This window comes from Pavona decussata, unplaced genomic scaffold, assembly GCF_977016875.1.
Source record: "Pavona decussata unplaced genomic scaffold, jaPavDecu1.1 SCAFFOLD_143, whole genome shotgun sequence".
In the NCBI taxonomy this organism is placed as follows: Eukaryota; Metazoa; Cnidaria; class Anthozoa; order Scleractinia; family Agariciidae; genus Pavona; species Pavona decussata.
This window is the reverse complement of record NW_028145556.1, coordinates 2,730,046-2,749,548: the sequence shown is the minus strand read 5'-3', so window position 1 is coordinate 2,749,548 and position 19,503 is coordinate 2,730,046. Positions and strand designations below refer to the sequence as shown.

The window sequence follows — 19,503 nt, the reverse complement described above, 5'->3', positions numbered from 1 at the left end:
TGGGTATACATAGGAGTACAGGGGGATACAAAGAAGCACAGGGGAACTTTCGAGTACAGGGGAATACATAGGAGAACTGGGGAGAGATGGGATTACAGGGTGATAGAAGGTAGTACAAGGGAATATATGAGAGTACACTGGGATACATGAGAGTACAGTGATAAACATTAGAGTACAGGGAGATACATGGCAGTAAATGGGGATATGGGATTTTAAGGACTAGTTTACGGAGGTGTACATGGCAATACAGAGTTCGAGGGCCATAAATAGCCGTATGTAGGGGAAGTTCAATTATAAATGTTAAGGGAGTGCTTTAAGATGAAACTGTAGGACATAAAAACATTGTAAACTTACAAACAACACAGCAATGAGGAATAAAAACAGCAGATGATATCGGAACATCTTGACAGCGGAACAACTCTGTAAAACGGAAAAAAATAAAAACAGTGATTATCGAACAACAATGCTGAAAAGAAGAGATAAAGAAATTTAGCCATCACAAAATCAGGACCGTTGATTTGCCTTACCTTAAGTCTCTTCCAAAGCGGCTCTCCTTGCGGCAGACACAAGTCTCGGTAGCTTTTTCCTCGAACGGGTTTCGATGAAAAAACGATCTCAGTCCCTGACAAAGCGCCCTTTATTGACTGCATTGTTTACTCAGTGTTTTGTTTTAGAGTTGCCGACATTTTCGTGTTTCTTGTCTCTTACGTATCGTATATTATTTTGTATAATATTAATATTTTTTATTAATAGATAATATTTGTTTTATATTCATCCTATGCATGGTATCGTCATTTCTCGGAAAATGGTGCGTGTTTGATAAATAAAGAGTAGGCCAGCGAAAATTATTACTGTGTCTCGAGCTATATGTTTGAAAAAATAGCTATGTTATTGAACAAATGACTGGAGTCCTTAGTTTTTTTCCGCTTACTAATCGAAAATAAACGATTAGTAAACAGACAATGACTGATTGGATTTGGCTAAGGTTAATCAGATCCCTCCTATCCAAGGTTTTGTACAATAAAATGATGTTAAGACGCCGTTACACGTTGAAACTTTTAGCTGAAACTTGTGTGCAACGGCGCTGCGAAATAAGTTTCAGCAGGCGTTGCGCCGTGTAACATGGTCGGTTTCGTGAAACTTTTTCGAACTATCGTTGCGAGACAAGTTTCACGAAAAGTAGAACCGCTTTCTACTTCTGCAACGGCTTGCAACGGACTCAGTGGCGAAAAAACAAGAGTTTCACCGTGTAACACCACTTCGTGAAACTGGTCTCGTTCGCCGTTGCACACAAGTTTCAGCTAAAAGTTTCAACGTGTAACGGCGGCTTTACGTAAGAGAATTTTTTAAGAACTGAAAAAATTGGGGTCTGCGAAATCTGCGAGCCAGCGAGCCATGCGAGCCATCGTGCGAGCCATGCGAGTCACGCGAGTCATGCGAGCCATGCGAGCCACAGTGCAAATGTTAAGGATTTTTATTTGTTGTATTTACAGAAAAGAAAATTTTGAGAAAATTTTGGACGAATTTTTTTCTTTGGTTTTCTTTTTTTTTTTTTTTTTTGTTTTTGTTATAATTTTGGAGAGAATTTTGCCTATTCAAAATCGCCCAAGATGGGCCAAAAAATAAAAACAATACGCAAAAATTTATTAAGGTTCAAGACTTCAGGGAAAAAAAATCCGAGAAAAACATACGGCTGCAGCTGCACCGCTACTCGAATAGGTATCTATTGACAAATGTCATTCATTGATATCCACGTGGAACTTCATTCAAGACAAAAAAAAAAAAAACAAAACAAAACAAAAGAACAGCACTTCGACTCCGTGTGTTGGCGTCAAGAATGGTGAATAAATCGCGCCATTTTAACAGGTTTGGTCATTAGTGGAGAATCAGAGTTATCAGAACTCTGTCGGTTGGCTGACTGCTTCATGTGGTTGTCCTTTCCCTTAGACAAGTCTTTCTTCAAAACTCGCCACTAGAGTGGCAGAGGCTGGTTTCGAGATAGCATTCGACCCACCAGCTGACGACAAATGCTTCTGTTACGCCGCTTCTTTTCAAATTGAATTTAGTGCAACAATATTGACTTCGCTCATCTTTGAGTACTCATTTATCATACCTTACAAGATTGGAATGACACTGACAATCAGTCCTGACGTGTCAATTACAGTCAACCCAGGTCACGCGTGAACAGTATTTCCAAGAATGAAATGAACATGTTCGAATTTCCCTTTGTAATGTCCGACGCGTGAATGGAATGTTGGACATTTCTCTGGAAATCGTTCCGAAAAAGACGCATTAACTGAAAAAAAAGAATCAAAATACTTAGGAAACAATTGTTATTCTTGAAATATTCAATTTTGCAGTGTAAAGAAAAATTCATAGCTTTATACCGTCAATAAGTTAGGGAAATTTATACGGGAATTCTGAAATATCGTTGGCGATTTTCAAAACTGACATGTAAAATTTCAAAACTCCGTTCAAATTTTAAAAATATCGTTCACGCGTGACCTGGGTTGACTGTAACAAAAAACTGAAATATGATGGTTTGCGTTGTCCCACTGTAAGAATTAAATATTGCGATGTTATTCATCTTGTTCCGATGCTCTTGTTCTTGTTCTTATGTGAATGTAAATACAACAAATAAAAATTCTTAACATTTATACTGTGGCTCGCATGACTCGCGTGACTCACATGGCTCGCATGGCTCGCATGGCTCGCACGGCTCGCATGGCTCGCATGGCTCACACCTTGGCTCGCATGGCTCGCTGACTCGCAGATTTTTATCACTCAAAAATTGTCGGGAATAGTGCTAGTGCTGCTTAGGGGAATTAACTGATTTGAGTATTCTTGGCCCTGTTTTACACCAAGCTTCGTAATTCGGTGTCTTTGGGTGGCGAAAAGAAAACATGAATAGAAATTATAGACACTGGATAGAGCAAAGAGGTGCGTGGAATTCGATAGTGTTTAGAATAAGTTCAATCTGTTATTACGGTCATCCAACGGTTTGTTCCGGTCAATTATCTGTTGGGAACATTTTGCCGCATCAGAAATTCGAGTTAAACTGTAAAGAAAGACAAAAGTTTTCTTTAATGCAATGTCAACTCAAGCGTAACACTGAAAAACGAACCTCTTTGTTTGCGGCGGGTTCAAAGTGCGAAATGAGGCTAGGAGTATTTTTCAGGAAAGTCAACCGCAGGTCGGAAATTTGAAATCACTTGCTTAATTTGATGGAAGAAGAGGAACACTCTAAACGGGCTATTTTGTTTTTAAAATCAGTTGACAGAATAAACAATATTGGAGAGGTTTTCGAAGAAAGAACCACGAAGAATTATTTGGCCATGATACGTTTTGTCGAAAACCGTGCGTGTTATTTCACCGTGTATTCCCATTATATTATTTACCCCCGTTTGATCACAGTGCTTGCTGAAGAACAAATTAGTCGCCAATACGCCTGTTTATCTAAGATAGCAAGTAGTATGAACAAGGAACCAATCTTGGAAAAAAAAACATCCAAGATTCGCCAAGGAGAAACTCGACGAAACTGGTGGCCAGTTACCGTGCAAATCAGAGTTCTCTTTCATTTTCGTGTCGTTAAGTGCGAAAACCAGACCAATTGCCAATCGCGGGGACAGTCAACGAGAACCGTTGAAGAAAATTCTAAGAATCATGTTAGACGGTCCTCTTAGGCATTTTTCGAAACGAAATTTGTGTATATATTTATTGAGGTCAGGCATCGGGGAACGGAATATTATGTCCCGACTGAATATCTGGGCTGATTTTAAAAAAGGTGGCCAGATCTTTTCATTTCCACTGTCGCGTAAATTTTACGTGCGTACAGACATAATTTAGCTGGTTTTACGTACGTAAACAAAACAAGAAGCGACGTATGAACGGCTCAGTTGCGTTAACGTAAAAAGTTGAGCGCTGTTCAACTTTTTACGTTTACAGTCAACCCCGGTCACGCGTGAACAGTATTTCCAAGAATGAAATGAACATTCCAATTTCTTTTTGTAATGTCCGACGTGTGAATGGGATGTTGGACATTTCTCTGGAAATCGTTCCGAAAAAGACGCATTAACTGAAAAAAAGATTCAAAATACTTGGGAAACAATTGTTATTCTTGAAATATTCAATTTTGCAATGAAAAGAAAAATTCAAAGCTTTATACCGTCAATAAGCTAGGGAAATTTATACGGGAACTCTGAAATTTCGTTGGCAATTTTCAAAACTGACATGTAAATTTCAAAACTCCGTTCAAATTTCAAAAATATCGTTCACGCGTGACCTGGGTTGACTGTAAGCACGCGGCTCATACATCGCTTGTTATCTTATTTACGGCGTAAAGCCAGCGAAATCTAAGTCTGTACGCACGTAAAATACGCGACAGTGGAAATCCACCTTTAAAGGCAGAAAGGCATACACCTTCACGTGTTTCGAAAGTTTGAGGAAACGTGTTATAAATTCATCCTGAGTTTGGTTGTCTTTCCCGGAACGCATGTTCCACCCGATTACAGTCGATTGAAAAATCGGTTTTGGTCACCTTTCTCAAGGAAACCCAACTCTTTGGTGTAATCTAATTTAATTATCGTGAAAGACTTGTTTATAATCTTTGAGTACTCAAACACGCTCTCGCTTTTCGCAAATGCGGCCTTCAGTAGTGATCAGATTTGTTAATGTATAGCTTTGAAAAGTGCAAATCTTTCGATCAGTTGGTCCCATGCCTTATTATATTTTTCGCGGTGGGTTTGGATTACGAAGCGAAACGAAACGTGCAAATGCGCCCTTGACGAATACTGAAACAAAAATAACCGTTGAAATATTGGAAGCGTTTTTTAATTGCTTAGTTTTCCGCTGAGTTGGCGAGAACTACTAATACTGCTAAACTGATTCAGCGGGTTAAGCTCAAAAGATAAATTAAGAATGTGAAAATAACTTCCCTCGACTTTCTAGTTTCAAAACATCAGTTTTCTAAATTCTTTGACTGCGATCATGATCTGCTATAAATCGTCGCTCCGATGACTGAAAATGTTTTTCTTCGACTTTAAGTTCGCCGGAATTACTGAAAGAACTTGTCAGCTATTTATGTCTTTTGTTCAAACAGCTACACGATTGAATCTCTAGAACAGAACAGAGAAGCTAATTTTTTCCGACATCTTTGATTCATTGTCCATCTTTCGTTATGCGTTTTACATTGTTCGTTTATATCTAATATTCCAAAAGCGAGACATCAACAAACACATAATTAAGTATAAACAATCGTCACTTTAATTTATTTCTTTTTCGTTATTACTCTCTAAACTCCCATCCGCCTTGAATAACGAAGGAGAATGAAAGAATTTCGTCCCGTAACTATTGCACAAAAGCCGTTTAATTCTGTTAAGCTGATTTCTCAGAGCGAAAAACCCTTTAGCGGTAATCCTCGGTAATTTTGTGTCTTTTATCCAGTTCAAGTTATACCGACTAAATAATATTTTTCTGAATAATAATCAGGTAAATATATCTACTATGAACCAACTTCCCATAAATAGATGTGTGAGAATCGGAGCAGTCGTCATTTTACACTTTCGCACATGGAAAACGGGTGGGATGGCAATATCGTACCCAGAGTCTTCAGGCTTTTTGGTCAGCGGGGCAACGCCGGGAAGACTCTGGGGACATCGAAAAAATTCAATTTTTTTGATTGGCTGTTCCGAAACGGTTTCCATTGTTTTACCGCAGAAATCCTGCGGTAATAAAATTCGATGTCCCCAGAGTCTTCCCGGCGTTGCCCCGCTGACCAAAATGCCTGAAGACTCTGGGTACGAGATTGGTGGGATGGCATCTTGCTCATTCGTTTTAGCTTCAAGTTTCAGAATGGCAATGGCAGGCTTTTTGAGTAGCCAAACACAAGTCGTTTACCGTGTCAAGATGGCTATCCTCAGGAATTATTTAGGCGCACGAGAGTGTACAATCTTAATTAATTATCATGACAAACTGGTTTATTGTTTATGTAGCTGATGCGTTATATAAAAGTAAAGGAGATTACAGGTTTTTCTGAATTTTCAAACACACTCTCGTTTGTTGCGTTAATGCCGCGTTCATTGGCAATCAGATTTGTTAAGTTAACGTCTTTAGAAAACGCAAATTTCTATCCGTCCCATTTCCTCTTGCCTTTTTTCTCGATTAAGTCAGAGTTTCGCTTTTCCGAGGGAATGGTTTTATTACTAAGCGAAACCCGGCAACGCGTTGAATACGCATTTGAAGTATACTTAAACAAGATTCATTGTAAAAATCTGATTTCAAGCAAAGAGATAACTTTTCTTACAATTGAAGTTGTTCTTGAGAGCCTTTTGTTTTCTTTTGCTTTAGAAATTTAATTGTATACTATTTCAAGTGTATTGTCAATAAATGAGCTAAGCTTCAGCGGATCTTTAGTTCTCAGGTCATTCCGCACCGCACACAGTTGATCATGGACCATTGGTGCGGGAAATTTATGATTACAGTGTCATTTTTTATTAGTGAAATATTGGCACACATTTAAATATATCAGTAAAAACATCATTTTGAGTTTTACATGGAGCAATTAAGCTAGTATTTGGCGAAGGGCATAATCATTGATGTTTTTTTAGTTTCCCCATCTTAAATTTTTCAACTACAGTATCCAGACAGTTCAATGTACACACAAATATCTTTCAAGGATTAGCCCTAGGCAACATGGCAAGCGTTTCTTTGATTGCTTAATTTTTCTACCATTGGATATAAATACTAATACTGCTAAACTGATTCAGGTTACGCTCAAAATTTCTCGACGGATGATCATGAAGAACCAAACGAACGAAGAATACTTTCTAGTTCCAAAACATTTTGAAAATTTTATGACTGTGATCATCTATAAATCGTCGCTCTAATGACCGAAAATGTCTTTTACTGACTTTAATTTCGACGGAATTACTGATAGAACTTGTTAGCTTTTTTTTCTCCTTTTCCCAAACAGCCGCACTTTTTTATCTCTTGTCATTTATAAGAACAGAGAAACTAATTTTTTCGACGTCTTTGATTCTTTGTCCATCTTTTCTCATGCGTTTATCCGCATTGTTCGTTTATATCTAATATTCCAAGAGCGAGACATCAACAAAAATTATTTAGTATAAACAATCTTCACTTTGATTTATTTCTTTTTGTTATTACTCTCTAAACTTCCCATCTTATAAAGAAGGAAAATTAAAGAATAGCGTTCCTTAACGAACACAAAAAACGTTAATTTCTGTTAACCTATGTTCCTAGAGCGAAAAACCTTCAGCGGTAATCCTTTGTCTTTTTATATCTTATTCAGTTTCAAGTTACAATGATCTGAATAATAATCAGTCAAATATAAAGCGTAAAACAGTTTCCCGTTCTTTTTCAATTATTATTTCAGAGAAAACGTTCGCTAACACGTACAACTTCAAAAATTTATTGAATATTGATTTCATTTCCAAAGCAATCGTCTAGCTCAAAGGTTGTAGTACAGAAACCGTCGTACCCGTTATACACTTGTTGTGGTTATTTGTTTTGGCTCCCTAGAGTTGAAGCTTGAGCATTAAATCCAGTGAAATGATAAAATGGTTAAAAACAGCGAAGAAAATTTCCGACCCCGAGAGAAAAGCGTTAAAAACAGTTTTGTTGATAGCATTTAGACGAACCCTCGGCGGTTTTATTGTTTCGGAAACATGTTGGGAAAAACATGTTGGCCGGTCTATTTTTAGTGAAAATTAAATTGCTACGTTCAGTGTTCCCAAAGAGAACAAATAATTTTTAAATTAACTGAGTAATTTTCTGATTTCTGGAATTCAAAGTCGGATTAAAACCCCAATAATGTTCTTTTGAAAATAATTAACTTAAGAATACCACAATGAAAATAATTTTGACACACCTTCCGTCTTTGCCTCCCTGTTAATCTCCGAAAACCCTTCATTACGTTCTTCTCCGTGCTCCATTTATTAAAATTCCGATGTCTAGAAACCAAATGATAGACAGGAAATTAAAGGCAAGCAATATTCCCTTAAAACTCCATAACATTCATTCACTTTTTTTCGCGCGAGAAGATAAACAGTACAGTTTCTATCAGACGCGTCATCACTACAAATAAGTCACGTGGCATACAGCACAGCACACAATCATCAAGCATTTCCTCGCATGATGTTTTCTTCTCAAGCTTGTTCCCCTAAATCATTACGCGATTTATATTTAGTACCTCTAAGGGAAAATAGATCACTCAAATATGCTGTGAACTAAGCAGAGTTTTATTCACAAAAATACATTGTTACTGAATTTACTGTTCTATGCTTAACACTGTCGGCTTCACTGTCTGGCTTCCTTGACCGAGCAATCTCTCCCCTGCCCTTGTTTTTAAGGCAAATTTTATGGCTTTTCATAAATGGATGTGCGAGAATCGAAACAGGACTTTCGATTGGGAATAGACAAAGTTATCGTTATTTAACACTTTTGGGAGCGCGTGGAATGGCATCTCGCTCAGTGTTCTAGCTGACTAATAAAACCCGGCTAGCAGTTTCAGAGCCATGGCGGGGTTTTTGTGTAGCTTTACACGTGAAGTTTACTGAATCAAGAATAATATTACCAGGGAAACTTATCCACAAGTTTTACGCTCTTCAATTCAGACGCGTGCCGGCGAATGTAAAATTAGCGGTACGTAAGCTCAAGCGCTCAAGGCCTCAAACTTTAGCCCTAATATTTGTTTAGTGCTCTCGTTTCGCGTATCTCGTTTCCGTCGCTTCCTTCTTTACTTTGTCCTAAATTAACGAAATTAATGGTTATATTCTTCCGAAAATTGCGGCGCTTCTTCTTTATAGATGAAACATGTTTGGCTCCATTTCAGTTCAGTCACACTGTCGGTTGTTTGTAAAATTTTCCCCGAATTATAGATTCCATATGTGGAAAACTATGGCGAACTATGGCGAGAACTGCGCGCGCATAACTCCTTTAACCGCTGGACAACTGAATACAATCTTGAGCCGGAGTCCTCATGCTCCTTGATCAGCGGTTTGATTTTCTTGGCACGTAGATACGTTGTGTAAGAGTCATATTGTGTTTTGCACAGCTACTCAGCGGTGCTAAGCGCGGGCGCGGTGGGTTCTTCATGTTTGCGCACACAAAATGTACCTGTAAATAGCATCACTAATGTAGTATAATGGGTATCCTCAGTTTTCTAAGGGTTATAAGTTTCTGTGCTTCACATATTTCATATGCATAAACTTCCTCAGTAGATCTTATAGGTTTCACAGTTCTCATAGATTTCATAGAGTTCTGGGAATTACAGCTTTCACAGGTATCATAAAGGTTTCTATGTTTCATAAGTTTGTGGATTTCTCCGGTTTCTCAGCTTTTTATGTTTTAAAGATTTCATAGGTTTCCAGTTTTCTCGACCTCAAAACCCCGAAAATCTGGAGACTGAGGTAAAAAAAATATGGAGATTTCTTTAAAAATCTGAAGATTAATCGACCAGCAGACAAAACTAAATAAAGACAGCTGCTAATCAAAAGAAAAAATCTACGTCTGTACGCACGTAAAATTTACGTGACAGTGGAAATCCACCTTTAAAGGCAGAAAGGCATACCGTCCACCTTCCCGCGTTGCGAAAGTTCGAGGAAACATGTTATAAATTCATCCTGAGTTTGGTTGTCTTTCTCGGAACGCATGTTCCACCCGATTACAGCTGATTGAATAAACGATTTTGTTCTCCTTTCTCAAGGAAACCCAACGCTTCATTTCGTATTTGGTCTTATCTAATTTAATTATCATTAAAGACTTGTTTATAGTCTTTGAATGTAGCAATACGCTATGGCAAAACAAAGGTTTTCAGCTTTCTTGAATACTCAAACACGCTCTCTCTTTTTTTGTTATTATTATTTTAAACAACTTTATGTTCACTTAAACTTACCTTAAATATTACAATTTAGTCCTGAACGTTTCTTAATTATAAGTAATACATTATATATATTATTTAATTAACATAACATTGGTAGATTAAAATTCTTGGCTCGTCATCAAAAGTACAATTACCTAATTGATAGTAAGTTAATAGTACACAATAAGGAAAGAAATAAAATAAGTTCCTCAAATGATTTCCATTCTTTGTTGAACACATTTATTTTGTTTGACTTAAAAGCTATGTATTTTTCCGTTTCGTATTTGTCAAGCAAAATTCTCTTAAAGTGGATGAAAGAAGGTTTTATGTTCTTATACCTAAAGGTCAACAGGTAGTTTTTACCTAGAATAATTATATAATTAACCAGATCCATCTCCTCCTTTAGAAATCCTATAACAACTTGACGTAAGGAGAGACATCTGCACCCACAAAGCTTATTTAAAATGTTAGCAATAACCTCCTTCCAAAAGGAGTTTGAAAAAGAGCAACTAAATAAGATATGACTTAGAGTTTCGAGTGTCCCATGGCAAAAAAAGCAGTTGGGGGTTGAAACGTAGCCTATTTTATAAAGTATATCATTTGCGTACAAAATAGAATTTAAAACCTTATATTGAAAGGAGCGTATATAAGGTTCATTTGCAACTCTTATCGACAGCAGGTAGACGTCAGAAATTTGGTCATCTCCCAAATCAAAATCTTCACCCAACCTCGCCCATTTCCTAGGCCTTTCATATACATGTTTTATCAAATAGCTGTAATAATCGCGGCATTGAAACGTTTCCAAATTAAGAACCATCTTAAAATTACACGAAGTTGATGTGCGTAAGTTTTGTGGAATTGATTGTCTTAGACCTGTCCATGTTAAGAAATTAGACTTTGTTAATCCCTGTCTTTTCACAGCATTAAAGGACGCTAAATTTGTTTTATCAAAAAGTAAATCTTTTGTATATTTAATACCATGATCAAAATATTTTCTATAGAACACGCTCAACGCGCCCTCGCTTATCGCAAATGCGGCCTTCAATAGTGACTAGATTTGTTAATGTACAGCTTTGGAAAGTGCAAATTTTTCGATCAGTTGGTCCCATGCCTTATTTTTCCCGGTGGGTTTGGTTTAGGAAGCGAAACGAATAACGCGGAATGCGCCCTTGTCGAATACTGAAACAAAAATGATTGTTGAAATCTGCTTTCAAGCGGAGAGTTTAAATTTTCTTATAATTAAGTTGTTCTTGTGAGCCGTTTGTTTTCTTTTGCTTTAGTGATGTAATTTTATATGTTTTCAAGTGTATGGTCAATGAATGAGCTAAGCATTAGTGGATCTTTTTTGGTCAGATCATCATGCACTGTACCGCTCACTGATTGTTGACGATTTTTCGGGTGCGCGAAATTCAAGATTAGAGTGCTGTATTATTAAATTATTAGCTCAAAATTTTCAGTGTATGGGAACTTTAATTAAGCATTTTGTCACGTTCTCATTGATGAAAACGCCTTCTTAAGTTCCACACAATGCGAGCTAGGATTTTAGGAACGGCAAGACAATTAATGACATAAATTTAGTAATTTCCCCCACTTTAATTTTTCTGCTACAGAAACCAAATAGACCGATCTGCGCATACAAATATCTCTTTAGGACTAGCCCTAGGCAACATTGGAAGCGTTTTTTATTGCTTAATTTTCCTCTGAGTGGGTGAAACTATACTAATACTGCTAAACTGATTCAGCGGGTTAAGCTCAAAAGATGAATTAAGAATGTAAAGATAACTTCCCTCGACTCTCTAGTTTCAAAACATCAGTTTTCGAAATTTGGTGACTGGGATGATCTATAAATCGACGCTCCGGTGACTGAAAATGTCTATTTTCGACTTTAATTTCGTCGGAATTACTGAAAGAACTTGTCAGCTATTTATTCTCTTTTGCTCAATTAGCTACACGATTGAATCTCTTGCCATTTATGAGGACAGAGAAACTAATTTTCTCCGACATCTTTCGATTCTTATTCCATCTTTTGACATGCGTTTAACGTTGTTAGTTTATATCCAATATTCCAAAAGCGAGACATCAATCAGAACATAATTAAGTATAAACAATCTTCACTTTAATTTATTTACTTCTCGTTATTACTCTCTAAACTCCCATTTTCTTTGAATAACGAAGGATAATTAAAGAATTTCGTGCACTATTGCACAAGAGCCGTTAAGTTCTGTTATAGCTTATTTCTCAGAGCGAAAAACCCTTCAGCGGTAATCCTTTGTCATTTTGCATCTTTTATCCAGTTCAAGTTATACCGACTAAACAATATTTTTCTGAATAATCATCAGGTAAATATATCTACAGTGAACCAATTTCCCATAAATAGATGTGTGAGAATCGGAGCAGGACTTTCTCTCGTGCATGCACAAATTTCTCGTCATTTTGCACTTTTGGAAAACGGGTGGAATGGCATCTTGCTCATTCGTTCTAGCTTCAAGTTTCAGAACAATGGCAGGCTTTTTGTGTAGCTTAACATAAGTCGTTTATCGAGTCAAGATGGCTATTCTCAGGGATTATTTAGGCGGAGCGGGTGTACAGTCTTAATTAATTATCATGAAACACTGGTGAATGTAGCAAATGCGTTATAAACAAAAAAAGATTACAGGTTTTTCTGAATTCTCAAACACGTTCTAGTTTGTCGCATTAATGCCGCGTTCATTGGCAATCATTGTTAAGTTAACTGTCTTCAGAAAGCGTAAATTTCTATCCGTATCATTTCCTCTTGCCTTATATTTGCTCGCTTGAGTAAGAATATCAATTTCAGTCGTTTTCCGAGGGAATGGTTTACTAAGCGAAACCCGGCAACGCGTTGAATGCGCATTTGAAGTATAGTTAAACAAGATTTATTGTAGCAATCTGATTTCAAGCAAAGAGATAACTTTTCTTACAATTAAAGTTGTTCTTGTGAGCTATTTGTTTTCTTTTGCTTGAGAAATTTAATTGTATATGATTTCAAGTGTATGGTCAATAAATGAGCTAAGCCTCAGCGGATTTTTTTTTTCTCAGGTCATTCCGCACCGCACACAGCTGATCATGGACCATTGGTGCGGAAAATTTATGATTACAGTATCATATTTTATTGGTGAAACATTGGCACACATTTAAATATATCAGAAAAAACATCATTTTGAGTTTTAAATAAGGCAAGCTAGTATTTGCGGAAGGGCGCAATCATTAATGTTTTTTAGTTTCCCCCACTTAAATTTTTCAGCTACAGTATCAGTACAGCTACAGTATATTTCAATATACACACACAAATATCTTTTGAGGATTAGCCCCAGGCAACATGGCAAGCGTTTCTTTGATTGCTTAATTTTTCTACCATTGGATATAACTACTAAGACTGCTACACTGATTCAGGTTACGCTCAAAATTTCTCGACGGTTGATCATGAAGAACCAAACGAACGAAGAATACTTTCTAGTTCCAAAACATTTTGAAAATTTTATGACTGTGATCATCTATAAATCGTCGCTCTAATGACCGAAAATGTCCTTTACTCACTTTAATTTCGACGGAATTACTGATAGAACTTGTTAGCTTTTTTTTCTCCTTTTCCCAAACAGCTGCACTTTTTTATCTCTTGTCATTTATAAGAACAGAGAAACTAATTTTTCGACGTCTTTGATTCTTTGTCCATCTTTTGTCATGCGTTTAACATTGTTTTTTTATATCTAATATTCCAAAAGCGAGACATCAACAAAAATTATTTAGTATAAACAATCTTCATTTTGATTTCTTTCTTTTTGTTATTACTCTCTAAACTTCCCATCTTCCTTAAATAAACAAGGAAAATTAAAGAATATCTTTCCTTAACGAACACAAAAATCGTTAATTTCTGTTAACCTTTGTTCTTAGAGCGAAAAACCTTCAGCGGTAATCCTTTGTCTTTTTATATCTTATTCAGTTTCAATTTAGACTGATCTGAATAATAATCAGTCAAATATAAAGCGTAAAACAATTTCCCATTCTTTTTCAATTATTATTTCAGATGAAACGTTTGCTAACACGTACAACTTCACAAAGTTATGGAATATTGATTTCATTTCCAAAGCAATCGTCTAACTCAAAGGTTGTAGTACAGAACCCGTTGTACGCGTTATATACTTGTTGTGGTTATTTGTTTTGGCTCGCTAGAGTTGAAGTTTGAGCATTAAATCCAGTGAAATGATAAAATGGATAAAAACAGCGAAGAAAATTTTGATAAAATTTTAGGCGAACCCTCGGCGGTTTTATTGTTTAGGAAACACGTTGGGAAAAACATGTTGGCCGGTCTATTTTTAGTTGAAATTACATTGCTACGCTCAATGTTCCCAAAGAGAAAAAATAATTTTTAAATTAATTGGGTAATTTTCCGATTTCTGGAATCCAAAGCCGGATTTTAAACGCAAGACTGTTCTTTTGAAAATAGTTAACTTACGAATACAATTAAAATAATTTCGACACACCTTCCGTCTTTACCTCCCTGTTAATCTCCGAAAACCCTTCATCACGTCCTTGTCCGTGATCCATTGAATAAAAGTCCGATGCCTAGAAACCAAATGATGGACGAAATCACAAAATCACGAAATCAAAGGCAAGAAATGTTCAAGACGGCGCCCTTAAAACTCCATAACATTCATTCACTTTTTTTCGTGCGAGAAGATAAACAGCACAGGTTCCATCAGTTGCGTCATCACTACAAATAAGTCACGTGGTATACAGCACAGCACACACTCATCAAACATTTCCTCGCATGATGTTTTGTTCTCAGGCTTGTTCCCCTAAATCATTACGCGATCATTTAGTACCTCGAAGGGAAAATTGATCACTCAAATATGCTGCGAACTAAGCAGAGTTTTATTCACAACATACATTGTTACTGAATTTACTGTTTGATAGTTCACACGGCGAGAGGTTTTATGCTTATCACTGTCGACTTCACTGTCTGGCTTCCTTGACTGAACAATCTTTGTCCTGTCCTTGCTTATAAGCTAAGGCAAATTCTATAACTTTCATTAATGGACGTGCGAGAATCGAAACAGGACTCTCGATTGGGAATGCACAAACTTGTCGTTCGTTTTACACTTTTGGGAGTGCGTGGAATAATGCATCTTGCTCAGTTTTCTAGCTGACTAATAAAACCCAGCTATGGCGGGGTTTTTGTCTGGCATTACACGTGAAGTTTACTGAATCAAGAATAATATTTGAGGGAAACTTATCCACAAGTTTTACGCTCTTCAATTCAAACGCGATTTTATAAGCGTGCCGGCGAATATAAAATTAGCGGTACGTAAGCTGAAGCGCTCAAGGCCTTAAACTTTTGCCCTAATATTTGTTTAGTTCTCTCGTTTCGCGTTTCTCGCTCATTTGCTGTCGCTTCTTCTTTTCTTTGTCATAAATTAACGAAATTGTTGATATATTCTTCAGAAAATTCGCTTCGCTTCTTTTTTATAGATCCAAAATATTTGGCTCCATTTCAGTTCAGTCACACTGTCGGTTGTTTGTCCTCCTTTGACCGCTGGAGAACTGAGTACAATCTTGAGCCAGAGCCCTCATACTCCTTGATCAGCGGTTTGAGTTTCTTTGCACGTAGATACGTTGTGTAAGAGTCATATTGTGGTTTACACAGCTACTCAGCGGTGCTTAGCGAGGGCGCGGTGGGTCATTCATGTATGCGTACACAAAATGTACCTGTAAATAGCATCACCAATGGGTATTATAATGGGTACTATAATGGGTAGTATAAGTTTCTGGGCTTCACATATTTCATATGCATAGACTTCCTAGATCTCATAGGTTTCACAGTTCTCATAGATTTCATAGAGTTCTGACCAACTTTTTGACCAATGAAGATATCATTTCTAATCATCAATCGGGTTTTCGCTCGTTACACTCAACTGTGACTGCCCTTCTGGAAGCTACGGATAATTGGGCCTTTAATATTGATCGTGGCAATGTTAATGCTGTGGTTTTCCTCGATTTAAAAAAGGCTTTCGACACCGTTGACCATGATATCCTTTTATCTAAAATGAACCTTTATGGAATACAAGGTACAGCTCTTGATTGGTTTAAGTCGTATTTAACTAATCGTACACAACGATGTCTCGTTAACGGTTCTCTTTCTAGAATCTGCTCTCTTAAATGTGGGGTACCGCAAGAAACAATCCTTGGCCCCCTTTTATTTCTAATATATATTAATGACTTGCCAAACTGCCTTACTTCGTGCCAGCCTAGGATGTATGCCGATGACACCCACATTACTTATGCTGGCGTTGATGTGAATTCAATACAGTTAAATCTGAATCACGATTTAGATAACCTAAACAAATGGCTTATTTCCAATAAACTTACTTTGAACACTTCTAAAACTGAATTCATGCTAATTGGCTCCAGACAAAAATTGAGTACTTTGGCGAATCCACTTGAGCTCTCGATTAATAATGTTCCGATAGAACACGTTTCCTCTGTCAAATCGCTTGGAATATTTATTGATGAAAATCTACGGTGGCAAACACACGTTGATAAATTATCTAAAAAGATCGCTTCCGGAATAGGAGCAATAAAAAGAATTAGACCTTTTGTCCCTCCACCTACCCTTCATTATATATACAACGCACTAATTCAATCTCATTTCGATTATTGCAATCTTGTCTGGGGTAATTGTGGTAAAACATTATTTGACAGGCTACAGAAGCTTCAGAACCGTGCCGCTCGCGTTTTAACCTTCTCTAGCTATGATGCTGATGCTAACCGTTTAATTAGACAACTCGATTGGAAAGACTTGAGCACTCAATTTCAAATACAGAAATCCATAATGGTATACAAGTCTTTAAATGGTCTTGTTCCTGAATATTTATCATCTAAATTTGTTAAACGAAATGAAACGCGTTACTCCCTGAGGGACTCTGCTAACAAACTATTTGTCCCGTTTCCGCGAACTAATTTCATGAAAAACAGCTTTTCTTATAGCGGAGCAGTTCTCTGGAACAGCCTACCCTGTCATGTGAGAGAAGCTGAATCTCTTAGTCAATTTAAAAGATTAGTTAATGTTCATTTTTAATGTTACACACGGCATTCATGAAAAACAGGTTTTAGTTAGATTAGTTGTAGTCAGGTTTTGAATTTTGTTTAGGATAGTTAGGTTATTTCTAATTTTTATACTCCTGATGGATTTTACCGTGTTTAAATAAAGATTTATTGATTTATTGATTGATTTATTGAAATTACAGCTTTCACAAGTTTCATAAGGTGTCTATGTTTCATAAGTTTGTGGATTTCTCCGGTTTCTTAGCATTCTATGTTTTAAAGATTTCATAGGTTTCCAGTTTTCTCAACCTCAAAACACCGAAAATCTGGAGACTGAGGTAAAAAAAATATGGAGAATTCTTTAAAAATCTGAAGATTAATCGACCAGCAGACAAAACTAAATAAAGACAAGTGCTAATCAAAAGAAAAAATCTATATATGTTATTTACCGGGCGGGAGGTCCGTATGGGAAAAAACTGTGAAAAAACCGTACTCAAGACCAAGGGCACAGTTTTTTCCCATACGGACCGATCTAGACCGGTAAATAACTTATTTATTTTTTTCTGTTTGTTTGCTTTTTTTTCGCTGGGACGTTAAATTAGCCAGGGAGCTAACAAGATAACCTAATGGTTCATTTAGCTTCCTTGCTTTGCACATTATTCTAACTAATAATTAATTTAATTCGATATGCACCACTAAAAGATTGTAAGAATTAACATGTAAATTGAAAAAAAAAAGCACAAATAAAGATTATTATTATTATTATTATTATTATTATTATTGTTGTTTGTAAGAGTGTAAGGCTGGAGGAGGAAAGTGGTAACAAAATCCTATGAAACAAATGTAAATAGCGCATCGATTTAAGTGGCATGTTTAAAGGAAGTTTAATTTTATTTTCACTCGCAAGTCATCATGTAAAAAAAGAAAAAACCATTTAAGAGTCATTGAAATGACAATCATCTGTCAAACGTCAAAAGTGGATGAATGTTGACACGCTGCAAATGATGACACGCATGTCCAAAAGGTCTAAAAATATCGATCGAATGATAAAAATTATGAATGAAGACTCAAGCACGGCGAAGTTTACTTTTCTTAACGGTTCGAGACACGTTGAAAACGTCCCTGGATTTGTGAAAACTAACTTTCCAAAAGCAAGTTCAAGTTAATCTGAGTCTGAGTCATCTGAGATGATAATGTGGCGTTTTCGCGGCTTTGACCGAGCCGAGCTTTCACCTCTGCTGCAAGGCGCTGTATTGAAAGAGAAATTGAACGTGCAGCCTTCAATTTTACTGATGTTCGAACCAGCAAAAAAACCAGTGAAGGGATCCTCGCCTGAAGAAGCTTGCTTGTCTTCTCTCGGCTTGAATGGGTGCTGCGAGGCTTTGACTGCTTGATTAAGCGGTGCATCGTTTCAAGGGAGATTTCGTTTCGCTGCTCAGTAGCAAGGACATCTTGCGCTGGTGGTCGTCGGAAGCAGTTTTGTAGGAATCTAAGCTTTTTGAATTCTTATGTCCACTCCGCTGAGCTACATAATAAACAGGAATTTCTACGCCATCAGCCTTGCAGGTTTTTCGCACAGAATGGTTGTTACATTTTCAGTAAGTCCTGCATTCTTCGCAGCCTTCGTCAAAAAATTCTCCGATCTTGTTTTTTCCGAGAGGAGCTCGACTGTACCACACCGGATCTGCAGGCTTTCTTTTGTGGTTTATTGCCAGGAAGAAAGGCGCCTCGGATCTTTTCATTTCTTCAGGAAGATGGCTGGCGAACTTTAGATACAAATGAACTAGCGCTGAATACTTCTCTGGAGCGATGCAAGTGTACCCGGCTCGTACACTCCGCCATCTTTTTTACGGACGGCCATGAATAATCTGCACAGCAAAATGTTGAGCTCGTTAGGAGGAATATTTTCCAAGGTTCTCAGTATCTCTCCAACTGAGGAACAGTATCTTCACCAAATGTTCAGATCGTAAGTTGTCTTTTTTTAGTGTTATCAGGGCGAAGTGAGTGAATAACATCTTGAATTTTGCTTAATTGCCTGTCTTGTTCAACTTCTTCATATTTTAATGCCGTCGTTTCGTTGGGGGTTTCTTCTTCTGGGTAGTAAAATTCACTTTTGCTGTGTACACTCTCGTCTGAATCCATTTTCTTCAGAATTTATATTTTCCTTACATATTTCCACGGGAAGTTGTTTACGTGTAACTGTTGCCTTTGAAAACTTTTGCAACAATTTCAATTTGCCGCGAATAGCGCGGATAAAAATCCGGACCGTGGTCCGTATCGTAAAAAGCTGGACCGGTTACGAGCGCGCGATTAGCCAATCAGATTCGAGGATTTGAGATTCCGGCCCGCGGAGATGCTTCAGAAAAAAATAAACGTCTGTACGCACGTAAAATTTACGCGACAGTGGAAATCCACGTTTAAACGCAGAAAGGCATACCGTCCACCTTCCCGTGTTGCGAAAGTTCGAGGAAACATGTTATAAATTCATCCTGAGTTTGGTTGTCTTTCTCGGAACGCATGTTCCACCCGATTACAGTTGATTGAATAAACGATTTTGTTCTCCT

The 19,503-nt window shown here is 37.1% G+C and overlaps 1 protein-coding gene across 3 annotated transcripts in view; it reads right to left on the bottom strand.

The window, feature by feature from the left end:
* The window catches only part of LOC146466592 (olfactomedin-like protein 2A), a 57,090-nt gene that overhangs the window by 8,765 nt on the left and 28,822 nt on the right, over window positions 1–19,503 (bottom strand). The window contains exons 1-2 of one of the 3 annotated variants that reach the window (XM_085127054.1): window positions 528–659; window positions 355–420 (exon numbers count right to left, since the gene is read on the bottom strand). The exons of the other annotated variants lie outside the window; for them this stretch is intronic. Of the exons in view, the coding sequence (XP_084983180.1) occupies window positions 355–420; window positions 528–650 (189 nt within the window). The 5' untranslated portion in view covers window positions 651–659. Of the gene's footprint in view, window positions 1–354; window positions 421–527; window positions 660–19,503 lie in introns of those variants that run through there. 3 annotated transcript variants of the gene reach the window in all.